We start from the raw sequence: 19,137 nt of genomic DNA, 5'->3' as shown, positions 1-19,137 counted from the left end.
TTCAACACGAGCCAATTCGATTTAATTTTTAGTTCAAACTAACTTAACTCATTCTTTTATCTCAGTTGTGTGATAACTTTTTGGCAAGTATACCAAATCGTTACAAGTAATATAGTGAATAAGTAAAGTATCGTTCTCCCAAGGGAATTTGAGTCACGTTATTCAATTAAAATTATTTATCAAAATCAATTACTGAAGATAAAATTTGATTTTTAACTGTGGAAATGAGCATGAAATTAACAACGTAAAAAATTTAAGATTGAAAAATACGATAAAAGATTACTGGAATTGGTCTTTGACTAACATTACAGTGAAATTCTGGACAACATACATTCTCTGTTCAAGCATTCACATAAAAGTATCTTGGTTTAATTCGTTAAAACAAGTTCTAAAATTATCTATTCAATTATTAATTCCTCAATTAATTCAGCAGATAATTTTGCATTAGATTCAGATGTTGAGAATGGCCAAAAGCACAAAAGTTATTCCTAGCGTAGTTATTTTTAGTTTCTTTTCTTATGTTTCTGGTTCTAAAAATACTTCCCAGTACAAAAGAACTTTTAAAGATAATTATACTTTCGTATAATCAAAAGCAAGTCAAGAAAAGAACAAGAACAAAAACATATATTGCACAACAAATTTACATTAATGTGTCGTCATACAACCAATTCCAATGAACAGAAAGATTAGCATATCCTAAGCATCTCAAACGTACTCTTTATAGCAATTCCTTGCAGAAAGTGAAGTCTTTATGTCTTGGAAGGTCTCCTTATCGTCTCCTGAATTCTCCAGTATTTTTCTCCTTTGGTTCGTGTCAGAAGATCCTTTCTGCCTTTCTGTCACGTCTTTTTAAGCCACTTAACTTAATTAATTCGCTTAGGAGACAGGTGTGTGTGCGCTATGCGAATTTCCTTTAACTGTTGCACCTCAACTTATGTTATTCGCTCAGCGCACAATACTGGTATACTTTTTCTGGCTGTGCGAATTTTGGCTTGTGCTATGCGAGAATTGGCTGGTAGACTCCAAATTATACACCATTTCCTGTAGAATAATTTACATAACAATCTACTTCCTATTATAATTTTTCAATGAGTAATAACATCAATAATTATAAGATTGAGATCATTTATAAGTGTAAAAACAACTCTTTTTCACACTTATCATTCTGTCGATTTGAGATTTAACTCAGATTATACATCTTATATTTATGAGTTTATTTAAAGTTTTGTACTGAAACAAAAACACACTTTACCCTAATTTTAATTTACTTAAGTGAAGATTTAAAGTTTTTTCAACTTACTCATTTAATAAATCAATAAAAGTATAAATTATTTAGAATTGAGTTAGAACTCACTCATATATCATTAATTAACATTTGTAATTAATTCTGTAATAATTTTTTAACTATTGTATTTGAGATAAAGGATAAGAAGTCAAAAGTGATTTTTATTTAATATACATTTTATTTCTTAATTCTTTAGTCATGACGATGATATTGTAAGCAAATGGTGAAAATGGAAAATAGAAACACAATTACACTCTTTGTAATACATTAATTTCGTAAAGTCAACTGTCTTTGAGGGGAGTCAATATTTTTAAGATTGAAAGTCAATTGACATAAAATAAAGGAGTATTTAAGAGATATCAATAAACAAAGTTGTTCTTATTTTTATTGAAAAGTAACATTTTTAAAAACGTGTCATGATTTGAAACAAAATAATGAAAATATTTACATAATTATTCCATAAAATCGAGATATAGTTGGTAGATTAGTTTGAACTAATACTGATGATATTAAAGATGCATTTAATTAGGTACAACTCACGAGTCGTTTCATAGGAAAACTTATTAATATGCTTCAACTTAGTTAACTTAAAAAATAATTCAAAAATTTAAAGAGCATTTTTTTTTCTTTTTAAGCTTTTGTATTGTATTATTTTTTTTTTTCACTTTTTGGTGATAGAGTTGTATTGTTATTATGAATTTTGTTTTGAATCAAGATTGTTTTACCACATGATTCATATTTTGAATTTTTAAATTATGTTACAGTAAAGTTTATTTGTCATTTTTAGTATAATTTAGGATACAAAAATTAAATTTGTATTGTATTTGTTAAATTATATAGATATATAGTATTTTTTTATATTAATAATCCAAACACTAGGACCTTTTGATAGATAAGATAAGATATCATATGTTAAGCGAATTCGACAGGATAAACTATTTTGTCATCTCATAATTTCCCATTTCGAGAATATGAGTGAGTTAAGTTTAAAAAGATACGATGTACACTCTCTTTTCATCTCTCCCGTCTCTACACATAAATCACAATATTAATTAAAATATAAAAACAAGTTATTATTAATAAAAACATCAAAATATTGATTTTAAAAAAAGTAACCACATAAATGAAAAATTTGTGTAATTTTGCTAATATTAGTTTATGTGATGATATCTGTACTATAGGATACCTATTCCTCCAACTGTCGACCAATAACCCGACGACAATTAAACCAATGCAGGACATTCTCATGCCCGTAATGACATCCGACCACTTAGTGTGGTCGACCACTAGACAACCGACTATAATAACATACGACCATGTGGCGTTGTCGACCAGTTGAGGCTCGACAATCGACACGTCGTCCGCCCAGATCGACACGCATGATGATCGACATACAATATGCGACATCGTGATCTAGCGGTTACAAATAAACAGTTACGCATATTGGCTAACAAGCGCCGCGAATCATGGAAGTACTTGACTCAATATCTAGCAGTTATAACTTATAGATAGCCAACTCCCGTAACCACCCGAGATTTCAGGTAAACGGTTTACTTTACTCCTTTAAATACACACAGCATACCGGAAAAAAGGTACGTTTTTCCCCTAAGAGAAAATTAAGAAAGATTCAGTTGCTCTAAAAAAGACCATTATTGACTTGAGCGTCGGAGTGCCTTTGCAGGTACCCAGCCCACAGTACTCAGAGCTTTGGAGAAGAGAGAAAGACGACATAGTGAAAGTAACACAGAGAAGGAAGAAAGTAAGGTTGTTAGGTTCGTATCTTGGTCCCTACATCCCTACCGAAACATTTTGGCGCCCACCGTGGGGCCCGAGATTACTATCCCAACAACGACCACCGGAGCAATGGAAAATTCAAATACGCACGATTTGATCAGGCAATTGCAGGCGCAAATTGAGGCACAAGCACAAACCATGCAGGAGACTCAACGTAAACACGCAGAGGAGATAGCCGCGCTGCGAGCACAGATCCCCGCAACAGAGTTATCTGCCTCCAACAGACAGGAGGATAACGAAGCCAGTCATCATGGGAGAGCCTCTGAACGAGCCGGTGGAGGAAGGAGGGGGCCTACTCCTATGCGCCTCACTAACCTGCTTCCATTCACAGAGGCCATCATGCAAGCAACCATGCCGGACAAGCCCCCTCCAACTCTGGAACGCTACAATGGCTCTGAAGATCCAGATGACCATTTACGCAATTTTATAGATGCCATGGCATTCTATACTGACAGCGATCCGGTGATATGCAGAGCTTTCTCCTTATCCCTTAAAGGGGAAGCTCTAGAATGGTTCCATAAACTCCCCCGTAATTCCATAGATTGCTTTGCAACCGTCGAATCTTTATTCCGAAAACAGTACGCAGCCAATAAAAAACCAGCGATGACTGCTACTGAGCTTGTCCATACCAGGCAAGAGAAAGATGAGACCCTGAAAGCTTTCATGCAGCGGTACATCGAGACGGCCCGGCGTGTGCCAGATATTACTCCCACCTTTATCATCAGCAACCTGTCGTCCTGCCTAAGGCCAGGACAAGTCTCAGAACAATTATATGCCGACCCTCCAGCATCCATGGAGGAACTCCAATCCACGATGGCGAAATTCATCCGCATCGAAGATCACCGTAACTCCAGGAGGAAACACCAGCAAGATGCCCCTAACCGTGAAACAGGAAAACCAACGAAACGACCCCCCAATGACTACAGACCAGATCGACCACCTAGGAAGGAGTCGGGGTGGACGTCTAAATACGATCGCTACACGACTCTCAACGCACCAAGGGCGAGGGTGCTAGAAGAGGCCTTACACGCCGAACTTCTCACCGTGCGGCGGAGTGCCACCCCAAAGAACGCGGATAACAGCAAAACTTGCCGGTTCCACATGAACCGTGGGCACGACACGGACGAATGTAACGCAGTAAGAGACGAGTTAGAACGACTCATTCGTGCAGGTTATCTCCAGACTTACGTCAAGGAGAGAGTTTCCGCTAGAGCAACAACTCCTCGCCGAAGAGATCCTCCTAGGCGCAGTCCCCAGCGATCTCCCCCTAAAGATGATCGACACCGTAGGCGATCGCGCAGTCCACCTCGACGCACAGAGAGAGAGCGCTCAGTCCGAGGCCGCATCGACACCATATCTGGTGGTTTTGCGGGGGGAGGCGTGTCGGCTTCGGCGAGGAAGCGACATTTGAGACAGTTGAAGTCGGTCCATATGGTCGAGCGACAGGCTCGGTCGATCCCTGACATCACGTTCACGAACGCTGACTTCCATGCCCCCGATCCTGATCATGATGATCCTATGGTCATCACAGCTAATATAGCTCGGTATGATGTCAGCAAGGTCCTCGTCGACCAAGGAAGCTCGGTCAACATTTTATATTGGTCCACTTTTCAGAAAATGGACCTATCTGAAGACCTCATCGCCCCGTTTAATGAGCAGATTGTCGGATTCTCAGGAGAACGGGTCGATACCAGGGGATACCTTGACCTGCGAACTCGGCTCGGAACGAGTCGAGAGGCACCAGAACTTCGAGTTCGATTCCTGCTGGTCGAGGCAAATGCATCGTACAACGCCCTACTAGGACGACCTTGTCTGAACGCGTTTGGGGCAATCGTATCTACTCCTCACCTCGCCATGAAGTTCCCAACAGACCATGGTGGCATTTGTACTGTGAGGGCCGATCAGCGCACAGCTCGACAGTGCTATGTCGCCGGGTTAAAAATCACTCCCTTCGTCCCAACCAGAAGGACAAAAGGACCCGAGGCAGCGGCAGCCGATTTAGACCCCCGCACCAACGTAGACGAGCGTCTACATCCGCAAGGCGAAGTCAAACTCCTGTCCTTAACGACAGACACATCCAAAACCACTAGCATTGGCGGAGACCTCACCTCCAGCGAAGAGCACGATTTGGGACGCATTCTACGGAACAACGCAGACTTGTTCGCATGGACAGCTGCTGATATGCCAGGCATCCATCCCGGGGTCATGGCCCACAAGTTATCCATCTTCCGAGAAGCACGACCTGTCGCCCAGAAGAAGCGACGAGTCGGGGAAGAGAAACGCCAGGCTATCCAAGCTGAGGTTGGGAAACTGCTGAATGCCCAATTCATCAGAGAATTGACGTACACTACGTGGCTGTCAAACGTAGTTATGGTCAAAAAGTCCAACGGCCAATGGAGAATGTGTGTCGATTTCACCGATCTTAACAAGGCATGTCCTAAAGACTCGTACCCCTTACCCAGCATCGATCGTCTGGTAGATGGAGCTTCAGGTCATGTAATACTAAGCTTCCTCGACGCTTACTCAGGCTATAACCGGATCCCGATGTACGAGCCCGATCAAAGCAAGACAGCCTTTATTACCGAACGCGCTAATTACTGTTATGAAGTAATGCCGTTTGGGTTGAAGAACGCCGGAGCTACTTATCAACGCCTTATGGACAAAGTTCTCCATCACCAGATTGGGCGATGCATGGATGTATATGTCGATGACATGGTTATCCGCAGCAACTCTGTCGAACAGCACCTGCAAGATTTGAAGGAGGTTTTTGCCCAGCTCCGACGGTACAGCATGCGCCTCAATCCTACCAAGTGTACCTTCGGCGTCCCCGCAGGAAAATTCTTAGGTTTCATGCTCACACGTCGAGGTATTGAAGCCAACCCCGACAAGTGCAAAGCCGTGCTCGACATGCCAGCTCCAACGACCCTACGAGAAGTACAACGTCTTGTAGGTCGCCTTACCGCCCTGTCCAGATTTATTCCAAGGCTGGCTGAATACATTAAACCCATCCTGAAGAATTTGAAAAAGGGCTCCTCCCAACACTGGGACAATGATTGCGAGACTGCATTCAGCACTGTCAAGCACATCTTGACCAGTCCTCCAATTATAGCCCGACCGGACGAGGGATCCGACTTACAGCTGTATCTTGCAGCCTCCCCGTATGCGATTAGCGCCGCCTTGATACAAGAGACACCCTCCCTTAAATTGATCTACTTCATCAGTCGTTCTTTGCAGGGGGCCGAGGAACGCTATTCCCGCATTGAGAAGTTTGCCTTGGCGTTGCTCACAGCTTCCCGCCGGCTTCGACCATACTTCCAGAGCCATCAAGTGATAGTCCGCACAGATCAACCCATCGCCAAGATCCTCCGCAAGCCAGACTTAGCAGGACGCATGGTTGCTTGGTCAGTGGAACTGTCAGAATTCGGCCTTCGCTACGAGCCCCGCGGATCTGTCAAGGGTCAACATTTGGCAGATTTCGCAGCCGAATTAACACCTGCACCAGAGAACTGCACGACAAAATGGCTCCTCAGCGTGGATGGTTCCTCTGACAAAAAGGGGGGAGGAGCCGGTGTCGTCTTAGAGGGGCCAGATGATGTGGTCCTAGAGCAAGCCATCATATTCCAGTTTCCAACTAGCAACAACCAAGCCGAGTACGAAGCCTTAATTGCTGGCCTATCCCTGGCTAGGGAGTTGTCGGTCGAGCGTTTAGAGTGTCGGATGGACTCGAAATTGGTCGTCAACCATGTCAATGGAATCTATCAAGTCAAGGACAATCAGCTATTGCGTTACTACCACAAGGTTCAGACTTTACTCCGCAATTTTGCCGAAGTTAATGTCATCCATGTACCCAGGGAGCAAAACGTAAGAGCGGACCTGTTGTCCAAATTAACTCATTCTAAGGAGCGAGCGCAGTTATCCTCAATCATTAGAATGACACTCGACCGCCCTGTGGTGGAAGCTTTTGTCACTAATGTGTCGACACCTATAACAGACTGGCGGCAGAAAGTGAAAGACCTCATGGAGCGACAGGACAAAGGCGTTAGCATTACCGCGGCTGATTCCAAACACATTGCGCGCTTTGTGTGTATAGGCGACGACCTATATCGTCGCGGCCATAGCACTCCTCTGCTGAAATGCCTCTCGGAAGAAGAGGCCGACTATGTGTTGCGCGAACTGCACACAGGGATGTGTGAATTTCACTCTGGTAAACGGACATTAAGAGGACGTATTCTTCGCGCCAGATATTACTGGCCTACTCTCGACCGCGACTGCGAGACATTCGTCAAGAAATGCCTTTCCTGCCAAGCACATGGTCACGACCTCCGTGCACCTCCTGAAGACTTACACAATATTGTCTCTCCCTGGCCGTTCGCCCAATGGGGTCTCGACATACTTGGACCACTGCCGATCGCCAAAGCGCAAAACAAGTTCCTCCTCGTGGCAGTTGACTACTTCACAAAATGGATAGAAGCGGAGCCGCTGTCCGTCATCAGCGCCCAGCGAGTGCAGAAGTTCATTTGGCGTCTCATCTGTCGGTTCGGTCTCCCTCAGAAGATCATCACCGACAACGGTCGCCAATTCATCGAACGCAAATTAGAGGATTACCTCACCAGTTTGGGCATTAAGCATGTCACGTCATCAGTCGAGCACCCTCAAACCAACGGCCAAGCCGAGGCCGCAAATAAAGCCATTTTGACAGAGTTAAAAAAGCGACTCGGTGAAGCCAAGAGTTTATGGGTGGAGGAGCTACCCGAGGTCCTGTGGGCATACAGATGTACTCCCCATGGATCTACGGGGGACACGCCATTCAACTTAACCTATGGCACTGACGCCATGCTTCCAGTCGAGGTGGGCGAGCCTTCATTGAGGCGCCAAATCACTGATATGTCCCTTAATGAAGAGCAATTACGGACAAATCTCGACGTCCTTCCTGAACGACGTGAGGTTGCCACCATTCACGCAGAGGCCCAAAAGCGCATGCTATCTCGACGATACAATACCAAGGTCAAACCCAGAACCTTCAAAAGCGGTGATTTGGTGTGGCGGAAGCGGGCAGAAGCTCGGAAGAATCGAGCCCATGGCAAACTCGCAGCTAACTGGGAGGGACCCTTTCGGGTTGCGGAGGACATGTCGAACGGCGCATATCGTCTCCAACTTCTAGATGGCCACCCAGTTCCCAACACTTGGAACGCCACTCACCTTAAATATTACTTTAGTTAACATCCATTTCTTGTTTATACTTCTTACAACACTATCAACTTCAATTATCAAATAAAGATTATATTTCATCATGATTATTGCTTAGATTCATTTATCACTACTCTAGTGTCGAGTCCCAGGGTTGTCGTACCAGACACTTCCATATACAAAGGGGATGAAAGCAATCTCACTGGCCGATGTTCACTCTTGAACACCCAGTCTGTTCGGGACACGCGACCACTGGCCGATGTTCACCCTTGAACACCCAGTCTATTCGGGATACACTCCCACTCACTGGCCGATGTTCACCCTTGAACACCCAGTCTATTCGGGATACACTCCCATTGGCCGATGTTCACCCTTGAACACCCAATATTTTCCCCACTCGACTATCGTTCTCCACTGTCACACAAGGCGCTATCAATACACTCGACATTCACACTTAGCGATCACTACAGCAAATCAATCGCCAAAACAGCTAAGTTAAACGAACAGAGCACTTTATTTCAATGATTAAGCATTCGTGAATCATCCAAGTTTAAACATTCATAGTCGTCAATCAAATACTCAAGTATGTATACGCAGATCATTACTACTTCCTACTCTATTACAATTGGGGGTGCGTCGCCTTCAACAGCTTCAGCAGTCTCTTTGGCAGGCTCGTCAGCTTCCCTTGCTCCCTCAGGCTCATTGTTGGCGACCTCCTCTTCATTCTCTTCCCCCTCCAGGACAGCGTCATCCGGAATTTCCTTCAAAGGCTTCAGATGACCTTCATGCACATCTTTCCGGACGTCAAATTCAGCTCCTTTGGTTGATACCTGAAGCAAGTGCTCGACTTGCCTCAAGGCCTTCCTGAAACCTCTCTTATGTTCGTCCATGATTGCATCCTTCAACTCCTCGATTAACTCGTTTTTTTCAAAGATCTCTACCTTTAGTGCGTTTCTCTCTCGGGCCACTAACAACATAGAGTTCTTCGCTTTATCCAGATCCCTACCCATCTGATCACGTTCTTGTTGGAGGGCCACACCAGCTTCTCGAGTCTTATTCAACAATGTCTCGCCCTCCTTCAGCATTTGTTCACTACGCTTCTGTCTGGCCTCACAGCCCGCATGGATCTCGGCGAGCTCTTTCAGCTGGGCGCGCACCTTCTCTAACTCAGACCGCATTTGACCCCTATCCGAGGCATACGCTAGATGCCAAGCCAACGCTTGTGCTCGTGTGTTCATCTCTAGTAAGCCTTCAGCAATCTGTTGCTCGCTCATGTTTTCGATCACCTTCTTCTCTGAAACATCCAAGTTGAGGTCTACCCTATGACCAGGCATGAAGGCACGATCCCATATGCCCTGCGGCAGGGGGCGTTCATTTTCTTCAACCACCTCCTTACTTTTCTTTGCTGCCTCGCGGTTGATGTCGCCTGTCTTGGATTTCCTTTTGCGCACGAGAGGCACCTCAGCTAATGTCGTCTCCGCAGCCGCTGCCACCACGACGGGAGGTGGACCAGATGGTGGCACCGGAGGACATTGTTGCCCAGCGGACGACCCTGGACGATTACCTTCATCCCTCTCATCGTCGATGGTCTGAAACCAACTGCGACCACTTCCTTTCCTCCCCATTATCTCTGCAAAACACCAAAACCCATCCAGCATGGTCAGCAACAACATAACAAGTTACACAAATGATAAGCAAAGACACATACCAAACACCCTCGCCCCTGCGTCGTCGAACTCGAGGCAATTAATAAGCTGACGAGACGAAAGGGGGCGTGGCAACGCAGTCAACACACTCAACGCCTCTAATTCTTCAACCGTCATCTTATCCTCTGGCCAAGAGGTGAATCTCAGCGGGTCCTGCGTCCAGTACAGGGGAAATCTAGGGTTCCCCTCACCATCGAAAAAATACTGTCGACCGACAGCGGTAATCGACACCTTAAAAAATTTTTCTTTGAAATTCCTATATGATTGCAGATACAGCTCTAACAGCGCGTTACCCGGCTCCGAAATCAACGACACCCATCCCTTTGTGGCTACTGGTCGACATCTAAAGAAATGCAGAAACAAACCTACAGTGGGCCTAATAGCTAGTGCCCGACACACTATGGCGAAAGCCTGCACATACGCCCAACTATTGGGGTGCAACTGACTCGGTGCAACGTTTAGGGTACGCAGAACATCCATTTGGAAGCTGGTAAAAGGCAGCCTCACATACAAATCGTAGAATAACACAGAATAAAAATAAAAGAATTCCTCAGAAGCATTCTCCCTCCCATGGCACACTCTCTCATCATCCCGGCAAGCTATCAATTTTATACAAGTTTGATACCCTAGGGTTCGCAACACGCAGCTATTTTCAATCCAGTCTGCTAACACAACCCTACTCCTAAATTGGCTTCTAAGTTCTTTTACCTCACGCGCCGCCCAGGCGTACTCATCTCCACTAATCGGAGATATTATACGCCCCCCCGGTCCTTCACCACACACATTTCCATATGTAAAAGCCTCCTCCCCAAAAGGCAATGTGGTAATTTCAAGACATTCCGCCGTAGATGACGGCCCCGGCGTCCCGCCCCCAACGTTCTGCCCCTTTCCTTCCATAGTCAACACTAAACAAACTAAGATGAAGGAGATTTTAGGGTTACCTGGTAACGTCTCGTAACAGGGTAAGCAGTGAGGATAGAAGAGAAACAATCTCGCTCAGGATGCACACTGTCAAACTCTGTTCATCCGCAAAAGTGAATAACCTCCTTCTGAATCGTGCTGAAGAAGCCAAACCGTTTAATCGTCAGGCGCCGTCCGATCCTTTCTAATCTAACGGCTACTACGACGCGTCCCCTCACTTCCCTACAGGAGCGGGAAAACCCAAAATTCGTAACGCCCCGTACAGCTGTCATACACTTCACACATTACTTAAAAGTCCTTCATAACTCTGTCATCACCCATTTACTCGGACTTGGGGGGCATGTACTATAGGATACATATTCCTCCAACTGTCGACCAATAACCCGACGACAATTAAACCAATGCAGGACATTCTCATGCCCGTAATGACATCCGACCACTTAGTGTGGTCGACCACTAGACAACCGACTATAATAACATACGACCATGTGGCGTTGTCGACCAGTTGAGGCTCGACAATCGACACGTCGTCCGCCCAGATCGACACGCATGATGATCGACATACAATATGCGACATCGTGATCTAGCGGTTACAAATAAACAGTTACGCATATTGGCTAACAAGCGCCGCGAATCATGGAAGTACTTGACTCAATATCTAGCAGTTATAACTTATAGATAGCCAACTCCCGTAACCACCCGAGATTTCAGGTAAACGGTTTACTTTACTCCTTTAAATACACACAGCATACCGGAAAAAAGGTACGTTTTTCCCCTAAGAGAAAATTAAGAAAGATTCAGTTGCTCTAAAAAAGACCATTATTGACTTGAGCGTCGGAGTGCCTTTGCAGGTACCCAGCCCACAGTACTCAGAGCTTTGGAGAAGAGAGAAAGACGACATAGTGAAAGTAACACAGAGAAGGAAGAAAGTAAGGTTGTTAGGTTCGTATCTTGGTCCCTACATCCCTACCGAAACAATATCTATCATGATTTTTGTTAAACATGTTGTCTTATAAATACGTATATGTATATATTTGGAATTTGTAATTATAATTATTGAGACACATAAATGTAAATTATATTATATATTAGAACATTAAAATTGGAAAAAAATATTGAAATATTTGTAAGATTTGAATTTGGACTTTAGAATACCATATAATTTTTTATTATATAAAAATAATATATAGATAGTATATAATTTGACATAACTTAGTTAGATTTTTTTAAAAAGAATCATAATTTGTTAAAATATAAATTAAGAGCCAATTTTAGAAAATTACATATTAATTTAGTTAAAATTGACATATTCTGTTTTCTTATTATATATCACATCCATCAAATAAATTTTGAATTTATTAATTGAATTGGTGTTCATTGTGAAGTATAGAATATTGTAAAAACGATGCAAGTGTATTCAAACATTGTAAACAAGTGAAAGGGGCGGCTAACTTCTCCCTATGTGGTGAACCATGAATTCAATTGTTATTGAAAAAGATACATATGTTTAATATCTTACTGCACTTCGATTAAGATGGTTTGCTTTTGAAAGAGAAAAAAAAAGCAGACTCTCTAGACAGCAATGTTATGCAGTAAAGTTGAAAAAATAGGTTACATATGGAGATAAGAGATTGGTCGACATGCTCCTAATTTGATTTTCAATTAGAAACGTTTAATTGCTTCTTATAATTAATAAACAGACCACGTAGCCAAATGAAATTCATATAAACTGCTGATTATTGACCAAGTAAAAAGGTTCAGTTTCAACCAAAATCGCTGGCAGACAACCATTTGTTTTCTTTTGTTTTTGTTTTGTTTCGTGTTCACAAGACTAACAGAACAAGAATCATCATCACAGAAACAAATTCATGTGGTCCTCACCGCGAAGGACACGCCCGTTAACCAACGCAACTGTCAACTGCTTCTTCCAACGCAATTCTTCTGTAATTTCCAAACTACTGAAATTAAGTGATTTTCATTTCTTGGATGAAACTCTTTTCTGGTGGGAAGGTTAAAAGAAAAGGGCGTTGGATTAGGTTGAGTTTTCAACTAATGTTTAAGCGTTCAATTGAATGGAATAATTGATTCTGGGTGGACTAGGTCAACCAACTTGATGGTTTGTCTCGGTCACACAAGGGCTACTAGTACTACCACACCACCTACAACCTCACCTGCCATGTTAGCAAATGCATCAAAAACAAAGAAAAAGAACAGGTCCTACCTCACATGTCATTTGGTCCAACACTTGGAATGCACACCACGACTACTACAATTCCAATCAAAACACAGCTGCTGAGCACACTCACATGAGAAAACTACCATTATTCAATCGTATGACCAAATTGTTTGATTCTATACATTATGGTTACCGTGTTACACAGAAAAGAGAACAATTTAGTCTCACAGATTAAAGAATCCAAGCTACGAACTTGACAAATTGTTTTATTAGCTAAACATCTACGATTGAGGGGGTTTTGAATTGACAACACACTGAAAGCAATTCGTTCAATGGAGCCGGACTGAATCAATTTGATTCTGGGCTGGTGAGTTACAGAAAGAATTTACATTACATGGCAACAAGTTTCGCATAAAACCAGATACCAGATGAAAAGAAAAAACAAAAAACAAAAGAATCCCCAATTCACAACAGAACTGCTGAATCTACTTGAGGTCTATCTATCATGAAATTGGAATCTGTTGATAGATTCTGACGTGCTTATACATTCTAATTGGGCTTATTCAAGCTTTATGTGTGTATGTATTCCACAAAACAAATGGGTTAGTGGGGGAAATATCAAACATGAATGATGTAATCTGAATTCTAACGTGTTAGCAACAGAGAGCAGAAGAAAAGGCAATCCAAAATTCCAACAGTACCCATTTGAGTTCTTCAGCGTTTCCAAGCGTAAACGAGCAAAGAAAACCCGACGGGAACGACCAATTCATTCTCCTCCACACTGGACCATTCCAAAACAGAGGAGCTTCCGCCGAAGGACCCACCTGAAGAAGAAACCGAGGAAGAAGACCAAGTCTTGCCCCATTCACAAACCCCCAAATTCCACAACCCCGCCAAGTTCCTATCAGCCACCGCTTCCTCCTCCTCGTCCTCGAACTTGAACATGAAAATGGCGTGCGCGTCGGCGTTGTTCTTGTCGAAGAGCCAGTTGTAAAGATCCCACGAGATTTGCACGTGCACGCCGTCAACTACGACGCGCTCATTGCCGCGAAACTTCCACTTGAGGCGCTTAATCTGCAGCACCTTCTCGCCGTCCACGCTGAACGAGAGTTTGGAGTGGTCCCTGAAACCGCAATCGATCTGAATCTCACGCGCCCGGCCGCCGAACGTTGCGCGCGTGGAGTAGACGCGGTCGGCAAAGACGTGCTCTTTCTTGAGGAGGAGCAGTTGCGGGGTGGCCGGTTGGTGGGCCCGGGACTTCGAATACGCGTCTCTGGCGGCGTCGCCGAGGAGGAGGCTCATGTGGCTGTTAACCACAAGGGCAACGTAGAATCCCGAGACGGGTTCCGGGTGCGACCCGAATTTGGCCTTGGCAAGGTTCCAGAAGAGGATTGTGTCGGGGGCCAGCTTCTTCACGCCGTGCTTTTTCCAGAAGACGAAGGGTCGTATGTGGAGGTGGAAGGAGATGGAGTCGAAAGATTGGCGGTGGAGTTGAATGTGAAGGGAGCGACCCACTACGGAGCGTGACCACGTGAGGGACACGGGACCTGTGTCTGTGTGGTAGATTGTGAGGTTTGAGATTGTGGAGTGCGGCGGCGGTGGCGGCGGAGGAGGAACGTCGGTGGTGGGGGAGGGACGGAAGCAGGAAGGAAAAGGCGACGATGACATTGTTTGTTATTGGGATCTGTGATAGTTTTGTTGATTTTGGTTCTTTTGAGGTTTGGGCGATGGCAGAAGAGGAAAGAGGATGCTTTTATTTATGCATTGGTTTGGTTGCATCTACGTTGAAGACGGTGATGATGATGATGTAGTAATAGAATTAATAAAAGAGAGAGGTTTAACTTGACTCAACCCTACCAGCTTCTTCTTCCTCTTCTTCTCTATCGCCTTTGGAAATAGCAATTTGGATTGGACCAACAAAATTCTATTTCACACATTTTTCTCCAAACTAAAATACAAAACACAACTTCGTCTTGCATAACCCTCATATGGGAAATTCATGCTTATTTTTTAATCATAAAATTTAGAAAAGTAGCAGTACTCTTCCACCACATGACAAAATACGAGTATACCTAAACTTACGTACCCGTATGTATGCATGTATACTTACTCGTGTATATTTTCAATTACGACGCTGTGCTTCCAGATTTCAACCTTTCTTTGAAAACTTTCACTACAGTAATTCAAACTTTGGCTGAAAGTTACTATGCAAGTATTGAATTTAGAAGTAATAGAGTTCTTTTTTAATTTAAAAGCGATTTGCCTTTTGCTCCTTCGTTAAATATAAGTTTGTTAATCTTCTATTTTTTATCACATCAATTAGAAGGAAGCTCTTTCAGTGCATTTAATGTAAAGTGTTTGCAAGGTCATGTTGAAGTTATTTTGGAACATGGAAGAATAATTCAGTTTGACTATTGAATGATTATCGACATTGCTACAGTATAAAACTTTGGCACTTTTGATAGTTTCAAATTTTCTGGATCTATCTATATATGTTTAGAGAAAAGAGAGGTAGGTCGAAATTGAGTCTTCCTTCTCTGTTCAATTCTTTTTTTTTGTCTTAGAAAAAAGAAGTACTATGAGTGTAAGGATGGATAGTTTAAAAGAAAATGTATTTAATTTGGAAGAGAGAAATTTGGAAGCATAAGGTGGTTCTCACGGGTTGGGTTGTCTGAACGTGAGTGTACAGGTAGATAGGAACAAGAAAGGCATCTTCTATATTAAATGTGACTCAGTTCCTCAATCAGTGCTGGAACAGACACAGGTGTACGTCAATGCTGCTACTTTCTATTTTCAAATCCGCGTCTCATAAATTTCTACATGCTTACCAAATCTTTTTTCTTCCTATATTTATTTCTTTCTCAGTAAAATCATGTTAAAATATTATTATCAATTTTAGCATTTCAGTTATGTTACCTCAAAACTCGTAAATATTTGGTTGTTATCTATTTCTTTCCAACCAACAAGGTAACTTCCAAAAACTCCACCATATTTCAGGCTCCTCTCAAACTTACATGGCTAACAAGAATGTGATTTTTTACACTTAAAAAGTAACTTATGTCTAAATTATATAAACATGTTGTTCGTAAGTTATAATAAGTAAAAACATATTATTTTTTTTCAAAAAAAGTCAAAATCAATTGAAAGATAATGCTTATCCTATGCGGCAGGATGGATCCATGACTTATCCTTTTGCCAGGACAATTTTTCTGTCCAAACAAAACAAAAAAGTGTATGAATGTTTAAGGTATGTTCGATAACAAAAAAAATTATAATTAAAATCCTAAATTTAAAAGTTAGGTTTTCTAAAACATATTTATCAGAGTATGGTAATGTAATATACAATTTAAGATCTTGGTCTCAACAAAAATTAGGTATCATTAGAATAAAATATTACTTCGAATTTAGATGATCCACGTACTAGATACAAAACATTCTTCATTAGCCACACGACATGCTAATTAAGGCTGTCTTGTGAGCCAGCTGGTTCATTTCTTGCTAACAACGTTAGGTTTAGCCGCAATTCGGTTTCCATTTTCTTAATTATCCATTTTCTATAAAAAAAATGTTTTTATGTTAATTTTAAAATTATAGATGATAATATATTTTTTCAATCATGTTCTTGATTTATTTAATGTATAAATATAAAAATTAAATATGACAAGAGAAAAAATATATATAGATGTATTTGACATTAAAATGAAAAAACTGAAAAATAATAATAGATAACTTAAAATGCAGTATTGGCATTAGATGTTAATTCCGTGACGTGGTCTGTGTTGGCAGCAAGTATTTGTAGGAAGAAAATTAAAGTAAACCCTTGGAAAAAATTTTAATGTCAAAGCTGAAATATGGAAATATAATTATTTGTTCATTAGAAATGTAAAAGAGAAAAGAAGACAGTGCAATCTAATAAACCATGGTGCTTATGTTCATATAAAAGAGTATAATTGATATATATGTGAATTATATTCCAAATAGCAGTGATAAATTGATATCCGTTTAATTTCTTATCTTTACCTTACAACTATTTTATTAATTTTATAATCAATTATCTAATTTATAATTTAATTAAATAATTTACTTTAATCTTTGTTATTATTTATGGATGATAAAAGTTGTAAAAGGAAAAAAGATGCGATGTAAAAATAACTTTTATTATTTCGAACAAAATTACCTTACATAATATATTTTACTATCTAAAAGAATGGCTTTCTATTAGAATACGATAAGATTAATTTGTCAAATAATAAAAATAATTTATTATTAATATTATTTTCAAAAATATTGTTTCTTGAACTTTTACATTTTTTATTTTATTTTGTAAATGTTTATGTTATTTCAAAGGTTAATAACCAATATGTGACTATTAAGACAATTATTTATTCAAAAACAACTTCTTAATTTTTAGTTTATACTATTTCAAAGGTTAATGATCACTATATGACTATTAAAACAAATTACTTATTCAAAAACAAGTTCTTTTGTGACAATCTTATCTTAACAAAAATACTCAAATATTTCTTATATAATTTACATTTTACTGAAAAAATCTAGATTATATATATATATATATATGTTCATTTATTTGTTAAAACCCAAAATTTAATTTAATAAATGAAAAGTAAAGATTGAAAAAAAAAAACTAGTTTTTAGGAATTAAAAGCGAAAGTCCCTCTATTTACAAAAACTAAAAACAGATATAGCTTTATAATGTTAGACTTTGATATATTTTTAATCAGAATTTTTAAAACTATTTTAACTTTAAATTAAAAAAGTAAAAAATAATTATGATAATTCATTAATGTATTAAAAAAAGTTTATGAAATAAAAAAAACAAAATATATAACTTAAAATGACTCATAGTATCCAAGATATATAATTTGTATAATGCGTGTCTGGGTTTTTATTTTGAATACTATTAATTTTTTAAAATTATTTTCTTAAAAAGCATTAAAGAAAGTGTTTTAGATTTATCTAAAAAGTGATTTTCATGAAATGAACATTGTTCAACTAGCGTATACCTATTTCAAAACGGACATCATCAGTCATATTTCTATGTATGTACGAAAACTCAATTTTAATGATGCACCAAAATCACGATTAAAATGCTCGACCACAAAAAGTTAAATCCCAATTCCACGTCTAAAAGCAAACCCTTGTTTACACTGTGTGTAAACTATCTAGGTTACAAATTTCTGAAAATAAATTTCCTAGTCTTAGAAAATTAAAAAAAAAATGAGAAATTTATTCCATAAGATATAAAAGTATGACAAGTGTAAATCATCATCAATCTTGACCACTTTTTTAGTCAAATTAACCTGAGTTTTAATGACTTTCTAATTGAAGTCATGATTAATCTTAACGATTTTTTTTTTATAAAATTGTGAAAAAAAAGTGAAGTAATAACGACTTTTAATTTATGAGATATTATTCACCGTAACAATGATTGAAAGTCATCCTAATCAATGATTTTTTTTTGCTAAATTTAATATATATTTATAAAGAAATATTATGATTTATAACGATTTTACCTTTTAAGAAATTCATGAAAAAGTTATCATAATTCATAATTTTAATTGAAAAGTTATTCAAATTCATAACAACTTATCTTTGAATTGCAAATTTTAAATTAACTACTCCATTTTTTTTTAAAATTTCCCTAGTCTTAATTCAAGCACGAGTATAGTTGAAAAAATGTTCAACTGAATCTTTTCGGATATAATATACATGGCCTTCCAATTTGAAAAGTTTTCTAAGAATTTCAAACCTTTCGTACAAGTTTTTTTTTTTTTCAATTGCAATATGTCTCTTTCTCTCTATATACTATATACAATAAGCATGTAATTAATCAATTGAATAATGATACTTTGACAATATTTTTTTTATAATATTTTAACATTATCTACATGTCATTTTGTGATTGGTCCAAAATTATTTCATAATTAATAATAATAATAATAATAATTATAAACACCAATATGAATTAATCACAGACATAAATAATATTAAAATATTATCAAAGTATCATTATCTTAATCAAAATCTACTTAGGCATTGATCGTGGC

At 39.8% G+C, this 19,137-nt stretch overlaps 2 protein-coding genes across 2 annotated transcripts; both read right to left on the bottom strand.

Annotated features, from left to right (window-relative positions):
• Positions 1–8,877: 8,877 nt before the first annotated feature.
• On the bottom strand, positions 8,878–10,869 carry LOC148204135 (uncharacterized). Its single transcript, XM_088107562.1, has 2 exons — positions 9,975–10,869; positions 8,878–9,896 (listed from the first exon to the last, which is right to left on the bottom strand). The coding sequence occupies exons 1-2, from the start codon at positions 10,867–10,869 to the stop codon at positions 8,878–8,880; spliced, it is 1,914 nt and encodes a 637-aa protein (XP_087963688.1).
• A 2,331-nt stretch (positions 10,870–13,200) lies between these two features.
• LOC124820321 (uncharacterized) lies at positions 13,201–15,016 on the bottom strand. Its single transcript, XM_047291992.2, has one exon. It carries the CDS (start codon positions 14,735–14,737, stop codon positions 13,784–13,786), a length of 954 nt encoding a protein of 317 aa, XP_047147948.2. The 5' UTR covers positions 14,738–15,016; the 3' UTR covers positions 13,201–13,783.
• Between the last annotated feature and the right edge of the window lie 4,121 nt (positions 15,017–19,137).

This window comes from Vigna umbellata, chromosome 2, assembly GCF_029865625.1.
Source record: "Vigna umbellata cultivar VRB3 chromosome 2, Vumbellata_1.0, whole genome shotgun sequence".
NCBI classification, from domain to species: domain Eukaryota; kingdom Viridiplantae; phylum Streptophyta; class Magnoliopsida; order Fabales; family Fabaceae; genus Vigna; species Vigna umbellata.
The sequence above is the reverse complement of the archived record's forward strand: the minus strand, read 5'-3'. Positions and strand labels throughout refer to the sequence as shown.

Coding starts and splice junctions, on each gene's coding strand:
- LOC148204135 (XM_088107562.1), bottom strand. CDS start 10,869: ATGGAAGGAAAGGGGCAGAACGTTGGGGGCGGGACGCCGGGGCCGTCA. Junction 9,897..9,974: donor CGCAGGGGCGAGGGTGTTTG/GTATGTGTCTTT, acceptor GGTGTTTTGCAG/AGATAATGGGGAGGAAAGGA.
- LOC124820321 (XM_047291992.2), bottom strand. CDS start 14,737: ATGTCATCGTCGCCTTTTCCTTCCTGCTTCCGTCCCTCCCCCACCACC.